The sequence below is a fragment of the Lolium perenne genome, chromosome 5 (assembly GCF_019359855.2).
Source record: "Lolium perenne isolate Kyuss_39 chromosome 5, Kyuss_2.0, whole genome shotgun sequence".
Lineage (NCBI taxonomy): Eukaryota > Viridiplantae > Streptophyta > Magnoliopsida > Poales > Poaceae > Lolium > Lolium perenne.
This window is the reverse complement of record NC_067248.2, coordinates 148568601-148585405: the sequence shown is the minus strand read 5'-3', so window position 1 is coordinate 148585405 and position 16805 is coordinate 148568601. Positions and strand designations below refer to the sequence as shown.

At 44.8% G+C, this 16805-nt stretch overlaps 2 protein-coding genes across 3 annotated transcripts; one reads left to right on the top strand and one right to left on the bottom strand.

The window, feature by feature from the left end:
- The first annotated feature begins 9972 nt into the window (after positions 1-9972).
- LOC127300214 (enoyl-[acyl-carrier-protein] reductase, mitochondrial) lies at positions 9973-12679 on the top strand. Its single transcript, XM_051330297.2, has 9 exons — positions 9973-10155; positions 10241-10476; positions 10554-10697; positions 10812-10914; positions 11086-11185; positions 11544-11620; positions 11699-11777; positions 12102-12220; positions 12311-12679. The coding sequence occupies exons 1-9, from the start codon at positions 10007-10009 to the stop codon at positions 12402-12404; spliced, it is 1101 nt and encodes a 366-aa protein (XP_051186257.1). The 5' UTR covers positions 9973-10006; the 3' UTR covers positions 12405-12679.
- Positions 12680-12985: 306 nt separating this feature from the next.
- LOC127300213 (uncharacterized) lies at positions 12986-16724 on the bottom strand. 2 transcript variants are annotated; one of them, XM_051330295.1, is made up of 3 exons: positions 15089-16724; positions 14750-14993; positions 12986-13808 (listed from the first exon to the last, which is right to left on the bottom strand). In XM_051330295.1, exons 1-3 carry the CDS (start codon positions 16619-16621, stop codon positions 13546-13548), a joined length of 2040 nt encoding a protein of 679 aa, XP_051186255.1. In that variant the 5' UTR covers positions 16622-16724; the 3' UTR covers positions 12986-13545. The 2 variants fall into 2 exon arrangements, with proteins under 2 accessions (XP_051186255.1, XP_051186256.1); XM_051330296.1 differs by having other exon boundaries at positions 14750-14990.
- Between the last annotated feature and the right edge of the window lie 81 nt (positions 16725-16805).

Sequence of the window (16805 nt, the reverse complement as noted above, 5' to 3'; positions counted from 1 at the left end):
GTGGAGGCGGTGGCGTCGATGGAGATGGCTTCCGGGGGCACTTCCCCGTCCCGGCAGGGTGCCGGGACAGAGACTTCTGTCCCCCGAATTGGAGTTTCGCGATGGCGGCGGCGCCCCTGGAGTCTTTCTGGAGTTTCGTCAATTGGTACGGTGTTTTTAGGTCGAAAGGGATTTTATAGGCGAAGAGGTGGCGCAGGGGGGCACCTGGGGGCGCCTCACCCTAGGCCGGCGCGGCCAGGGTCTGGCCCGCGCCGCCTTGTGGTGTGGTGGCCCCCTGGCCCCTCTCCGACTCTTCTTCGGTGTTCTGGAGCCTTCCGGGAAAAATAGGAGGTTTGGCGTTGATTTCGTCCAATTCCGAGAATATTGCCCGAACAGCCTTTCTGGAACCAAAACAAGCAGAAAACAGAACCGGCACCGTGGCATCTCGTTAATAGGTTAGTTCCGGAAAATGCATGAAATCATCATAAAGTGCAAGCAAAACATGTAAGTATTGTCATAAAACAAGCATGGAACGACAGAAATTATGGATACGTCGGGACGTATCGGCATCCCCAAGCTTAGTTCTGCTCGTCCGAGCAGTAAACGATAAAAAGAATAATTTCTGTAGTGACATGCTACTTACATAACCTTGATCATACTATTACAAAGCATATGAAATGAATGAAGTGACTCAAGGCAATGATCTATAGTTGCTAACAAATAGATAACATATAGCAAAACTTTTCATGAATAGTACTTTCAAGACAAGCATCAAAAGTCTTGCACAAGAGTTAACTCATAAAGCAATAGATTCAAAGTAAAGGCATCGAAGCAACACAAAGGAAGATATAAGTTTCAGCGGTTGCTTTCAACTTTCAACATGTATATCTCATGGATAATTGTCAACATAAAGTAATATGATGAATGCAAATATGCAAGTATGTAAGAATCAATGCACAGTTAACACAAGTGTTTGCTTCTAAGGTGGAAGGAAGTAGGTAAACTGACTCAACATAAAGTAAAAGAATGGCCCTTCGCAGAGGGAAGCATTGATTGCTATATTTGTGCTAGAGCTTTGGTTTTGAAAACATATAGAGAGCATAAAAGTAAAGTTTTGAGAGGTGTTTGTTGTTGTCAACGAATGGTAATGGGTACACTAACTACCTCGCCAACCGAACTTCCAAGAGCGGCTCCCATGAATTATTGCCTATTTATTTGGCACTCCTTCCAACCTTTCTTACACAAACCATGGCTAACCGAATCCTCGGGTGCCTACCAACAATCTCATACCATGAAGGAGTGCCTTTTTATTTTAGTTTTATTATGATGATGACACTCCCCCCAACCTTTGCTTACACAAGCCATGGCTAACCGAGTCCTTCGGGTGCCGTCCATCAATCATAAACCATGGAGGAGTGTCTATTTAAGTTAGTTAATTTGGGACTGGGAATCCCATTGCCAGCTCTTTTTGCAAAATTATTGGATAAGCGGATGTGCCACTAGTCCATATGAGAGTCCGTCAAAAGTAAATGACAAGGTTGAAAGCTAAACACCACATACTTCCTCATGAGCTATAAAACATTAACACAAATTGAGAAGCATTTTGAATTGTTTAAAGGTAGCACTCAAGCAATTTACTTTGGAATGGCAGGAAATACCACATAGTAGGTAGGTATGGTGGACACAAATGGCATAGTGGTTGGCTCAAGGATTTTGGATGCATGAGAAGTATTCCCTCTCAGTACAAGGCTTAGGCTAGCAAGGTTGTTTGAAGCAAACACAAGTATGAACCGGTACAGCAAAACTTACATAAGAACATATTGCAAGCATTATAATACTCTACACTGTCTTCCTTGTTGCTCAAACACTTTACCAGAAAATATCTAGACCTTAAGAGAGATCAATTATGCAAACCAATTTCAACAAGCTTTACGGTAGTTCTCCACTAATAGGTTTAAACTACATGAAAAAAAACTTTAATCTATTTGAGAGCTCAAAACAATTGCCAAGTGTCAAATTATCCAAGACATTATGAGGCATTTTCTGTTTCCAACCAAATAATAATAAGTGCTATAGCTTCCAACTTTTATCATTGAACATTAAAAGTAAAACGAAGAACAAGTGTTCATATGAAAAAGCGGAGCGTGTCTCTCTCCCAAACAAGGATTGCTAGGATCCAAATTTATTCAAACACAAACAAAAATAAAAGCACACAGACGCTCCAAGTAAAGCACATATGATGTGACCGAATAAAAATATAGTTTCAGGGGAGGAACCTGATAAGTTGATGAAGAAGGGGATGCCTTGGGCATCCCCAAGCTTAGACGCTTGAATCTTCTTAAAATATGCAGGGATGAACCACGGGGGCATCCCCAAGCTTAGACTTTTCACTCTTCTTGATCATATATCATCCTCCTCTCTTGACCCTTGAAAACTTCCTTCACAACAAACTTCTCATAAACTTCATTAGAGGGGTTAGTACTCAAAAAATTTGAATCCACCTTGGTCCTGTAGTGGCACATTGCAAGAACTCAATAAAACATTAGCTACAGCTCTCTATGTCTAGAAAAGCTCGCTTAAAGTCCACAAGAGACAATGCAAAAAAATAGAGACAGAATCTGCCAAAACAGAACAGCCAGTAAAGACGAATTTTAATAAAATACTTCCGTTGCTCAAATCAGAAAACTCAAAACTAATGAAAGTTGCGTACATATCTGAGGAACACGCACGTAAATTGGCATATTTTTCTGATTTTCCTACAGAGAAAACAGCCCAGATTCGTGACAGATAGAAATCTGTTTCTGCGCAGAAATCCAAATCTAGTATCAACCTTCGATTAGAGGCTTCACTTGGCACAACAAAACACAAAACTAAGATAAGGAGAGGTTGCTACAGTAGTAAACAACTTCCAAGACACAAATATAAAACAAATTACTGTAGCAAAATAACACATGGGTTATCTCCCAAGAAGTTGCTTTCTTTATAGCCATTAAGATGGGCTCAGCAGTTTTAATGATGCACTCGCAAGAAATAGTATTTGAAGCAAAAGAGAGCATCAAGAGGCAAATCCAAAACACATTTAAGCCTAACATGCTTCCTATGCAAAGGAATCTTGCAAATAAACAAGTTCATGAAAAGCAAAGTAACAAGCATAGGAAGATAGAACAAGCGTAACTTCAAAATTTTAAGCATATAGAGAGGTGTTTTAGTACCATGCAAATTTTTACAACCATATTTTCCTCTCTCATAATAATTTTCAGTAGCTTCATGAACAAACTCAACAATATAACTATCACATGCAGCATACTTTTCATGATTTCCAAACACATAATTTTTATCAAGTTCAAGAATAGTGGAATTAAAACTTTCAAACTTTCTTTTATTAATAATATAACAAGGTAGTTGATCAATCTCAAGAGATATGGGACTCCTAGATAAAGTCATGAACTCTCCAATCCCATTTTCATTAGTAGTACAATTAATATTATCAAGTAACATAGGACCATCATCTAGAGCTTTATCATAAACATTTGCCAAGCAAAATTCTTTAGTACCATGCATTTCGACATCAGGCACAAACAAAGCATTATCATAAGATTTATCAAAGTAGCATGGATTATCATAGATAACAGTAGCATAATTATTTTCACAAGTTTTACTCATAGGCAATATTTCAAGAGAATCCACAGGAACATAACATTCAACCTCTTTCGGTAAGCATGGAGGACAATCAAATAGTGTAAGAGATAAAGAGTTACTCTCATTAGAAGGTTGGCATGGGTAGCTAATCCATTCTTCCCCCTTTTGTTCGTCGCTCTCCTCTTCTTTTTCATCTAATGAGCTTTCAGGTTCATCAATTTCCTCCTCTTTTTCATCCAATGAGCTTTCAGGTTCATCAATTTCCACCGGTTCCTGCAAATTGTGAGTGCATTCTTGTGCATTAATGTGTCTCTCTTTATAATCAAGGATATAAGGATTCCTACTGTAGCATTCTATGCAAGAATTAAGGATAGTAGAGACATAATCTTTAAGGTCCTTACAAATAGCACAAGTTTCATAATTCTCAACCATGAAGGATTCTATCTCGGAGGCTCCCATAAATAAGACAAATTGTTCTACCTCTTCGAACCCATAATGAATATAGCAATTCCGGTTATAGTTCTTAATAAAAAATTCCTCACTAAAGCCACATTGAAATTTAAGATGTTTAGTATCCTGTTGAGAGCAACAGTTTATATCATGGTGTCTAAGCAAGATTCTAGCAATTGTATTTAATTTCTCTATCATAGCACTCATTATTTTACCAGTTCTTGATTCTCTATAACAATTATAACATTCCATAAGCTCCAAGTAGGTTGTAGGTTCTCCCATAATAGCAGTTTTTAATTTTTCGGTTTTTCAAATTTTTATGGATTTTTGGGTATATGAGACAAATAAAACAAGACAAAAATAAACTAAGCAAAAGTAAACTACGCAAAATAATACTAGACAGAAATAAACTAAGCACAAATAAACTAGATAAAAGTAAACTAAGCAAAACAAAATAAAATAAAACAGAGAAAGAGGTAGAGTGTACTCCACAGGTGAACTTATGAGTAGAGCTATGCCTCCCCGGCAACGGCGCCAGAAAACAGTCTTGATGACCCACAAGTATAGGGGATCGCGGCAGTCTTCGAGGGAAGTAAAACCTAAATTTATTGATTCGACACAAGGGGAGGTAAAGAATACTTATAAGCCTTAACAACTGAGTTGTCAATTCAGCTGCACCTGGAAAAGCACTAGCAACAGGGGTGATGTGAAAGTAGCAGTAATATGAGAGCAATAGTAACAAGAATACACAGCAAAGAATACAGGAGCAATGGCACCGGAAAATAGTTGATACTACTTCCAATGACATGTAGAACGAGTATATGATGATGAGATATGGACCGGGGTTCCCAGCGATCTACACTAGTGGTAACTCTCCAATAAGTGACAAGTGTTGGGTGAACAAATTACAGTTGGGCAATTGATAGGAATCAAAGCATTAAGATGGAACATCAAGATTATTAATTATGTAGGCATGTTTTCCAATTATAGTCGTACGTGCTCGCAATGAGAAACTTGCACAACATCTTTTGTCCTACCAGCCGGTGGCAGCCGGGCCTCAAGGGAAACTACTGGATATTAAGGTACTCCTTTTAATAGAGTACCGGAGCAAAGCATTACACTCCGTGAAAACATGTGTCCCTCACATCACCGCCATCCCCTCCGGTTGTCCCGATTTCTGTCACTTCGGGGCCTTTGGTTCCGGACAGTGACATGTGCATACAACTTGTAGATACAATCTAAGCAACAATATAGAGCTTAAATCTAAGATCATGCCACTCGGGCCCTAGTGACAAGCATTAAGAATAACAAGATTGCAGCAACAATAACTTCACAAACTTTATAGATAGACTAATCATAATGTATCATCCATCGGATCCCAACAAACACAACACCGATTACATCAGATGAATCTCAATCATGTAAGGCAGCTCATGAGATCATTGTATTGAAGTACATGGAGGAGAGAATACCGACTAGCTACTGCTAGAACCCGTAGTCCATGGGGGAACTACTCACGGAGCATGGTGGAGGCGGTGGCGTCGATGGAGATGGCTTCCGGGGGCACTTCCCCGTCCCGGCAGGGTGCCGGGACAGAGACTTCTGTCCCCCGAATTGGAGTTTCGCGATGGCGGCGGCGCCCCTGGAGTCTTTCTGGAGTTTCGTCAATTGGTACGGTGTTTTTAGGTCGAAAGGGATTTTATAGGCGAAGAGGCGGCGCAGGGGGGCACCTGGGGGCGCCTCACCCTAGGCCGGCGCGGCCAGGGTCTGGCCCGTGCCGCCTTGTGGTGTGGTGGCCCCCTGGCCCCTCTCCGACTCTTCTTCGGTGTTCTGGAGCCTTCCGGGAAAAATAGGAGGTTTGGCGTTGATTTCGTCCAATTCCGAGAATATTGCCCGAACAGCCTTTCTGGAACCAAAAACAGCAGAAAACAGGAACTGGCACTGTGGCATCTCGTTAATAGGTTAGTTCCGGAAAATGCATTAAATCATCATAAAGTGCAAGCAAAACATGTAAGTATTGTCATAAAACAAGCATGGAACGACAGAAATTATGGATACGTCGGGGACGTATCAGGCGGCCTTGGGCTGGGCTCAACCTCACCCCTGGTCCGGACTCCGTCGCCCTGTTCAACGCGTCAGTCACTGTCTCTGTGGGATCGTCGGGCGCTGCAATCCTCTTCTGGACTGATCCGTGGATTGGAGTTGTTACGGCGCATGCGCTTGCTCCGGCTGTCGTCGCGCTCGTCAGGACTCGCCTTGTCTCTCGACGGACGGTGCAGCAAGGGCTGCCTGGCCATGCATGGGTGATGGACATCGCTGGGCCCCTATCCGTGGATGCAACTGTCCAGTTCTTCCGCCTGTGGGATGCTGTCGCAAGGGTGGCAACTGGCGGAGAGAGAGATGTCTTCCGTTGGAAATGGTCGGCGGACGGCGTCTTCTCCTCTCGATCAGCGTATCGCCTGCTGTTTGAGGGAACGACAGCGCTACCTGGAGCGCCGTATATATGGCACTCGTTTGCGACCATGAAGTTCCGCCTCCACGCCTGGCTAGCCTTGAGACGGAGATGCTGGACTGCGGATCGTCTGATCAGGCATGGCATGGCAGCCAGTGCGATCTGCCGGCTCTGCTCTGCGACGGACGAGACGCTCAACCATCTGTCCCTCTCTTGTCCGTTCGCGGTGCAAGTGTGGGCTGGAGTCATTCACAGAGTGCATTCACAGCTCCACCTCCCGGATGCTGAGTTGGAGGAATGGTGGCCCAACGCTGTCAACGCCCTGCCAGCGGCACGGAGGAAGGAAGCCAATTCGCTCATCATGCTCATCCTTCGATCGGTATGGATTGAGCGGAATGAGCGCGTTTTCAACGATCGATATACCCCTGCCTCTAGAGTTATCAGCGTCATCGTCGATGAGTGGAACTCATGGATGCAGTGTAGGGGTGGGCAGCTGAGAGATAGTTAAACCTCTCCTCTTCCCTCTTTGGCCCATCTGTTGTGCTTCGCATAATGGTGGCCGATTGTAACCTGAACCTTGGTGGCGATTTTCTTGCCTTAAGCTTAATATAAAACGCGCAGATCTCCTGCGGGTACTCAAAAAAAAAAGAGCTCTTTCTGAACTACACAGCTGGCCAGTAGGGGGGATCATGATCTACAGGGAGTCTCCTCCACGTCGTCCATGCCGTGGCTAGGTAATTGGTGATGAGAACCTATAGTGACATCTAATCTCAATACACAGGTACACAAACATTTGCCGGTCATCTTGGTGATGAGAATCATATTCAACCAATTGCCATGAAATTGGATCGTGGCTTCCTTTCAAGGAAACCAGGGAAATAATGATGGGAGGATGCAGTTCAGGGGGAGAGGAATGTGTTACATGGATGGTCGCTTCCTTTCATGGTCTATGATCATGGCTGCGCCACCCGTGGTCCGGCCGCTGCCGCCGGCGATCATCCGGCCGAGCTCCTTTGTGTATCGGGCCTGCTGTTTGCCCTCCGCTGCACAAGGGAACAAACTGATCTGGTTGATCTTCTTTTCTGTGTGGAACTGATCTGGTTGATCTTTTTTTTCCGTGGAATGGATCAAGTTGATCGATTAACAAGGCTGGGGGGTACACGTTTTTTTTAGATATGAGAGCATCACCCCAGCCTTGGCATCAATAGATGCACACAACTTTCTTTATTTAAAACGAGTACGAGTTTACAGAATATCCATGATTACAATCAAGGAAAAGCTAAGGTCGACACATGAATCAACCATAAAAAAATGCAACACGTAGAAAATTTATCCATTTGCTATTCTATTAGCATGTCGCTATCCAGTAGTCCGAAAAAGAAGTTATGAGCAACCATTAGCATCCGGTTGCATCCAGTAACCATATCCTGCCGCTGGTCCGACGGGAGAAGGAAAACCCATTGTTGGATCTATTGAGCAGCACGTCGGATAACCTGCAAAAAATTAGTCTCAGTATGTTTATTAAAAATGATATCATTCCTAGTCATCCAAATGGACCAACATAAAGCTGAAACTCCAATCCGAATCACCTATTTATCATTCTTGTTTACACCATTCAGCCACTTACCAAACATATATATTAGTAACATTCGCTGATGGGGGATGTTATATGAAGAAAAAAAACCATTCACCAAATATTTTTTGCAAAAGGCAATGAATGAACAAATGATTAACGGTTTTAGTAGAATCACAAAAATAATATTTTTGACACCCATTCCACTTCCGTTTGGCTAAATTATCCTTAGTAAGGAGCACTTTGTTACTAAGGAACCACATAAATATCTTAATTTTCAAGGGGATCTTTAATTTCCACAAATATTTGCGAAGATAAATAGTGTGTCCATTCATCAAGTCAAGATACATAGACTTCACTGAAAATAGACCAGAATCTGTGAGTTTCCAAACAAACACATCAGGTTGATCATTCAAAGTAACTGTCATTAGTTGCTGACATAGGTTTAACCATTGTAGCTATTTGTTGTCATTCAAACCTCTTCTAAATGAAATATTCAAAGGTGTAATCTCCAATACCGTTGAAACTAGAACGTTTTTATGTTGAACTATATTATACAAAGCCGGGTATTGTTGGCTGAGAGGTGTATTTCCCAACCATACATCCTCTCAGAAACGAACAATACTTCCATTCTCCAGTTTAAAATAACTTCGGTTAAAAAATTCAGATTTAACATGCATAAGACCCTTCCAGAAAGGTGAGACCCTTCCAGAAAGGTGAGTCAAGGGGTACACGTACTGTATTTCATAACGTATTCTGGAGAAAAAAGTTGCTAGATCCGTAAAGGGAGAAATATGGCAAATTGTAAAGGAATGAGTGTAATGTGTGGGAAATAGTAGAAGCTAAAGTAATGTGTGGCAAATTATAAAGGTTCAATGTAATATGTGGCAAATTATAAAATATCCCTTGAATTTCCGTGTGTTTCTATGGGTATAATATATGTAACGATCCAGAATATTCAAGTTTACATATAACAATAACCTTAGGAAGAACAGTTTTGCTAAACATCGGGCGACTAAGGTGACGTCAAGTCTTGGTCGACCTAAACTACCTTCGGGTATTCGTCCAGATTGATGAGGGAAACAAAAAGACATACGACTAAAATCATCAGTATTATCTCCTCGATGTAATGAATTATAAGTATACCTAGCCACTGGTAGCCCAGCCCGGCCCGAAATCCCCGGGCCAAGCCTGACCAGACCATGCCTTTGGGCTAGGCATGGGCATGATTTTTTGGCCCGACGGTTGGGCAAGGTCGGGGCATGGGCCTTATTTTTATGCGATTTAGTGAAGAGTCCTGGCCCGAGGCCCGACGGACTTTCTCTATGATGGGCCAGACTTGGGCCTATTTTTTCGGCCCGATGGTCAAGCCGGGCTAGGTCTGGGCCAAGATATTTTCTATACCTAGGTGCATATGCACCCTTTATTTGAAACGCATATTGAACATACTTAAAAATATTAAATAAATACAAAAATGTCTCATGCATATCTTGATATGTTACATGCTTACAAATTTGTTTCAGAAAAAATCGACATGTTTTGTGCCCTGTGTAAAAAATATAAATTTTGGTGCTAAAATAATACGTTTCTCAAGATTTTTTTTTGTCTTTTTAATACATGGCACAAAAAATATCGGTTTTATGTGAAACTTACGTGCGCATAAAACATGTCCCTATAAAGAAAAATTCAATTTTCCTAAATTCTTTTAGCTTTTGAAATATGTTTTGTACATACCGGGTCATATGCCCGAGAGTTATTAGACTACACAACAAAAGATTAAAATACCAAGAAATAAGGAAAATATATTGGGCTTTGTTTGGGTTGGGCTGGGCTGAGTTATTGGGCTAGTTCTTCTTCTATATGCATTACAGACGGCAAGAGGCCAAGAGTATTACGGTATTACCTCAGTAACAATGGCGTCGGCGCTCCGCCTGCTGCCGTCGACGGCGGCGCGCCTCCGCTTCTCTCGCAGCCTTCCTTTCTCCGCCGCCGCGTCGCTCTTCTCCCCGCCCTCCAAGGCCGTCCTCTACGACCAACACGGCCCGCCCGACCAAGTCCTCAGGTATCGATCTCTCTTCCGCACTACACCACACTACCCCGAGCCGAGCACCAATCCTCCAACGATTTGACGCCACAATCTGGCCAAGGGTGGCGGACGTGCCGCCGGCGGAGCTCGGGGAGCGCGACGTCTGCGTCAAGATGCTGGCCGCGCCCATCAACCCCTCCGACATCAACCGCGTCCAGGGCGTCTACCCCGTCAGGCCTCCCCTCCCCGCCGCCGTCGCCGGGTACGAGGGCGTCGCCCAGGTCCACGCCGTCGGCCCCGCCGTCACCCGCCCCATCTCTCCCGGCGACTGGGTCATCCCTTCCCCGCCCTCCTTCGGTGAGGTCTCCCTCTGCTGTCCCCTGTCCTGCCTCGCTTTGCTCGCTCCCTGAAATACATGCCGTTTGCTGGTGCAGGGACATGGCAGACCTACATTGTGAAGCCGGAAGATGTGTGGCACAAGGTCCGCGACGACGTGCCTGCGGAATACGCTGCTACTGTCACGGTCAACCCCTTGACGGCGCTCAGGATGCTCAAGGACTTTGTGGAGCTCAATCCTGGTGATCATCTCTTATTACTTGCCAATTCCCATCCTTCTCTGCACAATTTTGTTCCCTTGAAAGTTCTGCATTCATGTCAGCTCACGCCATGGCATCCCTTGTGGGCTATATTAGGTGATGCTATTGTCCAAAACGGCGCGACCAGCATCGTCGGTCAGTGCGTTATTCAGCTCGCGAAAGTACAGGGAATTCGCACCATCAATATCATAAGGGACAGGTGCACATTCAGCTTGGAAACAAAATATAGAAAATACTACTTGTGTCTTTGTTTTCTGGACGATCATAATAATTTGCTTAATATGGTGCTCTAATTTCAGAATACTGTTCTCATTGTCCTCCTAATTACTTTGCTTCAGTCACCTATTCACCTGTAACTGAATTTTTGTAGGCCTGGCTCAGAAGAAGCGAAAGAGAAACTTAAACAGCTTGGTGCAGATGAGGTATTCACAGAAAGCCAGCTAGATGTGAAGAATGTCAAGACCTTGCTGGTACTACTCTGCAGCCTACATTTCCCACCTCACCGTCCTTGATATCTATTTTATTTACTCGTCAACCCGTTAATAGCATGTATTTCTTTGCTATGGTACAACTCTTTTATTTCAAATCAGAGTGTTACCCTTACTTACGAAAAGCTAATACAGTCTGTTGCTATAATTTTTTTTATTTTACTAGTCATACTGAATTGGGGATGCCCATGGCCCAGAGAAATGAGATCATAAGATTGAACGGTTGTTATATTTCTCCTGTCACCACTGGATGCTGAGATGCTAGTTCCAGTTTGTTCATCTGTAGGATAACTTGGACCATTTCCTTATGCTGGTGCTGTTTTGGTTTCTGTCATGTTAGGGGGCTTTGCCAGAACCTGCATTAGGATTTAACTGTGTTGGGGGAAATGCTGCATCTTTGATACTGAAGTTATTAAGGTGATGCTGTTAAACTTGATAAAACTCCAATTGGAAATGTCTTCATTTCTCATAATTAGCTTTAACACTTCTCTTTAGGCAAGGAGGCACCATGGTTACATATGGTGGAATGTCCAAGAAACCTGTGACTGTTTCTACTTCATCTTTCATTTTTAAGGTCAGTACATCATATATATCCTGCTTATTACAACAACAACAACAACAACAACATCAAAGCCTTTTTTCCAAGTAAGCTGGGGTAGACATGTATCCTTCTTATTACTGTATAAAATATAATTAGGTGGCTTTCAACACCTATATCATGCGAAAATTAATCTATGCATTAGAATTATTACTCTAAAACTCTGTAATGAAGTGCTGAATATCATCTAACAATTGTTCATCATATCCTGCATAGTACTGTACATAATATTGTTTCGTGCTGCTATGTACCAAGTTGTTTGTCCTGTCAATTCTATAACAAGATCAAATTATGTGAAAGGATCTTTCCCTCCGAGGCTTCTGGTTACAGAAGTGGATGAATTCGGACAAGGCAGAGGATTGCAGAATAATGATAGACTACCTGCTGGCCCTTGTGCAAGAAGGCAAACTTAAATATGAGTATGTTTCTTGAACTGTTGCTTCATCTCAAAAGTCCACACACATACTGTCAAGAAATAAATGGATGTTTTGAATCATTTTTGGCTACAGGATGGAGTTGACTCCCTTCAGCGAGTTTGGCCTGGCTCTTGACAAGTCCCTTGGCAAACACGGAAGCCAGCCAAAGCAGGTTCTTAGGTTCTGATAAGATGATGATGAGCTAACTAGTTTTGTGTCGGCCCTGGTGCAAATATTTTGTATGGATGTGTCACTCTTATGAATGTGTGTCAGTGTGTGGTTAGTCTAGGAGAGGTTTTTTAGGTTAGCTATGAGCTATGGTTATATATCCTGGGCAAACAGCAAACTGTTGTTAAATGAAATTTGTTGTGAAGTGGCCTTAGCTAGGCCATGCTATAGTTTTTAATGTGCTTCGTTTTCATGTATATAGGTGTAGAATAAAAATGAACTGCTTCATATTCCCCTACACTATTCTTGCTGGCGATGCAGCCGGGAGATATCTGCAATGTGGTGTAGAAGCTGGAGGTAATCGAGGGGGGGGGGAAGGTGCTCGACTCCTAGTAAGTCCAGCTTTAAGTCTAACAATCTGAGACTCCCTTTATGTTCCACTATAGCACTTTAGGGTATATTAAAAATACCTTATTTTACTTGCCAAGTGCCCAAGGACCAAGCACAATGAAGTGCTCAAAATGACCCATCCTATTTGACTTGACAAAACAGAAGCGACGCATCTAAGAGCATCTCCAGCTAAGCTATAACACAAAGAGATTACATCAAAACAAGCAAGAAGCGCTTCTCTTCTAGGGGAACAACTTCTTATGTTGCCTTACAAGTAGTAACAGCACACGGGTGCTCCAACTTGCATTACAATCTAATAACTGTCATTACAAGCTAGACTAGAAGATGTAGAAAATTCTGAAATTTCGAATATGTGTGTAAGTTAGGAATTTGATGAACAAATTAGCTGCAGAAATCGCAGCATAAATCTAGAACAGCTTGTGAACCTAGGACCGGCGGATGCAATGGCATAATAGTTACGAATGTTTTTTCTACACCTCGACAGTGTCCTGCGGCACAACACTAGGAGGGGATGGATCCCAAGTGCTGCTGATCGTGGCAGGGGTGGAACATGGCGGCGTTGTCGGCCCTCCATATGCACCGGGCTCAGGGTCCTTGGCCCTTGTGGTGACCACGAATGGCCTGGCCCTGCCGGAGGAGCATCCCTCTCATGGTCCTTGGCCCCTGGGGGAGATGGAGGACGAGGACACGGTGAGCCAAGGCCAGAGGACTTCTTAGCTCAGGTCACTACACAAGAAACGTAGTACATATTAATCATCGCTGAAGTCATCGGTATCAACGTACATGCAGTCCTCGTCCAGTCCTTCCACCCACTCTGCAACCAATTCACTATTTTCAAGTATGCGATGGTTTGTGTACAACTGCTCTTCTAATTCCGGATCAAATTCCTTGTCGTATAGATCTTCTCTGCGAACCATCTTGTCAAACTCCAACTCGAGCCCATGGAATGTCTGTGAAGCCGGGTGCACAATCCTGATCCCTTTGTTCTCACAGAAAAGACAGCGGACTGGTTCTGCCATACAAAAAAAGGTAATTAAGCAAGATACGGAGAAGATTGCAACAGAACAAATCAATCACAATGTCTTAGCTTTGAAACAAAATGCTCTGAGAGTGTTCCGGCTTTTACCTACAGCTAACTGGGCATGTATAGATAAAGCATCATCATTTCGGTCAGTGTTAGGACTGCAAGCGGGCAACCCACAAAACAAGTTTTGTTGAAGGAAGTAGGTCAACTCTACGTAATTTTTCTCTTCACATTAACATGAGGCTGACTTCTTGTATGCCTATATGCAAGTGTTATGGTGCTGCTAGAGAGATGGCGCGAGAGGACCAACCGGGGGCCTTGCCCACAGCTGGTGGCAAGATGGAAGGGATTTACTTCTTAATTTTTTGCTTGATTAGATTGATACGTTTTCTCACCTTATATAGAGAGATTTACTTGACCCCTAAGCAAGCGACCCTTATCTCTAGTTAACCCTAAAACTAATGGGCTATACCGCCAGCCAAATCCATTACGTACTCTAACAGCCTTAGTGTGCAGAAGAAAGAGCATCGAGAACTGGATGGATTATGTGATCAACGGAAGGACATATGCTCCCTTCTTAGATCTCAGATGTGAAATACTACTCCGTAGTATATACGTAGTACATGGCTAGCTTTCCACTGTCATATTGTTATATTGCCCAAATACTGAAACTTAGTAACCTACAAATTAATATAGTCCAGTAAAAATATGCATCCTATCTTGACTTCTGCAGTATGCGATAAAAAATTATATAGTAACCGCCACAGGTCAATGGTGACTTATGGTTAAACTGCATCATAAATTCATATTTTTCAGACTGCTAGCACCAATAAAAATTACAGGAAAAAAAAACGGTGGCCATCTAGCATCCATATGGAGAACTATATGTATGCGACAGAAAAATAGAACAAGAAGGAATGTAAGCATACCAGCACAAGGTGGTGGGAAATTCACAGGGCAACACAAAAGCTGGCTATCCTCATCGTCATCACCATTGCTAAGCTCAGCAAAAAAAAGAGTTGGAGTTGAAGCTATGCTGCCAACATGCTGAGTCGCCAGAAAGTTGGCATGAGTTCGATGGTATACACCAGGAGCACAGTCTTCACCGTACTCAGGACCAGAAACAAACTTATTCACACCACAAATCACATGAAGCTGATAACACTGAGGCTGCTATAAGATGGCAAAAGGGAGCTAATTAGCGAGTGTGGGTGAAACTACAATAGTTATAAATATCAAACAGCAAAAACAAAATCAAGTAAACTAACCGAGTTCTGGCTTTCGTATCTCCTTAGTGCAGCATTGATCTTCTTGGAGATTCTTCTAAGAGCCCTGCGATGTTTCCTTCCTTCTGCCATGACGTCATTGAGTCGCCGTGTGGCAACTAGCGGCTGCTGGAGTGGCGTGCCAGCCGGGGAATTAGGGCACAATAAACTGGCAAGGTGCTGGACGTCTTGAGAGCGAAGCTGCTGGCCTCCATCCAGCAGCCGAGAAACGCCCAGGATATCTTTGCATGAACAGAGGAATTCTACTTGCGCATCAGGTTTGGGATGCCACGCGGCAATGGCAGCCGCCCTGTAGGCTGATTGGACAGTGCTGCACCGTGATTGTTGTTGTTGTTGATCCTGCATTCTCATAGCAGCTTCAAGGCTGAGTTCCAGGTTGAGGTCTGTATCAAGCAGGCACCGCAAGGCTTGATGCATAGTGAGATCTGGGTAACGGGTGCAGAGGCAAGAGACGAGTCTGTAGAAGGATCGGGCCTCGATCCGCATCAGACTCAAGGTGCCAACCGCGTCCAGCTTACCTTCCTGGATCGGTGGTGGGAAGGAATTTTCATACCAGATAGTGTTGAGGATGATGTTTGAGACTGGGTCGAACGGGCCATAGCAATGACCAGCCTTGAGCAGACCGCGGTGGAAGCGAGACTGCAGCTCACCGGTGGGCATCCTGGCGAGCGCCTTCAGGTAGAACCCATGGATTGTGCCGAGCAGCACTCGCCTCAGCGAAGTTGAGTGCTGGTACGGCACCTCTGTGACGACCTTGCTGCAGTCGCGGGCGGCGAGCTCCGGCCATGGCCTGTGCAGGTGACTAGGAGGGCCGGCGGCAGCTACTTCCTCCTCGGACACCTTGCCGAAGACGTGGTGGCAGCCGTCACGGGGGAGTTCCCGCTGCGCCGCGAGCAACCGGATGCTCTCGAGGGGCGGCGACGTCCACATCAAGGCAAGCAGCTCCGGCCGCGGGTGCTTCGCGGTGATGGCGCCGCACCGAAGGGCCAACCTGAGGGCGCCGTCGGAGGCCGGGCGGAACGTCCTGAGGCCGCGGTCCTCGGAGATGACGCGGGCGGCGATGAGGGGGTCGGCTCCGGCGAGGAGCAGGTAGCGGACGGCCTCCCAGCCAGCGAGGTACGGGAAGAAGCAGGTGAGGAAGGCGACGAGGCCGTCGAGGGAGCGCCGCGCAATGTCCCTCAGCTTGGCTTCGTTGACGACCCCTGCGGCCAGCACCTCGTCCCTGCCGACGGGCCGAGTTACGCCGGTGAGGTGCGTGTTGGCGATGATGTTGGAGCGGGCGTCCAGCAGGCCAAGGCAGATCCCTCCGCCGAGGAAGCGCTCTAGAATCATGGCGCCGCAGCCGCACTTCTCGGTGAGCCGTGAGAGGGCGTCCTCGTAGTGTTGCTGGATCATCTCGAGGAGCCGCAACCTGTCCTGCTCTCGCTCCTTGGGCGGCGGCGCGCCGTCGTCTTGAATTGCCGGCTCGTAGACACGGAGATCGCCGACGCTGTCGCGTACACAGATGGTGGCCATCCTAATCGCCTCGCCGGAGAGAGCGATGGATCGATTTGGGTGCGGAGGCGGAGCTTCGACGCCGGAGTGAAACCGTCGGAGGGGAACGACGCCGGAGAGATTTTAGGGTCGTAACTGGGCTGGCCTCATGGGCCTAGGCCGTGTGCCGACCGGAACCGGAACCGTTGGCTGATTCTTCTGGATA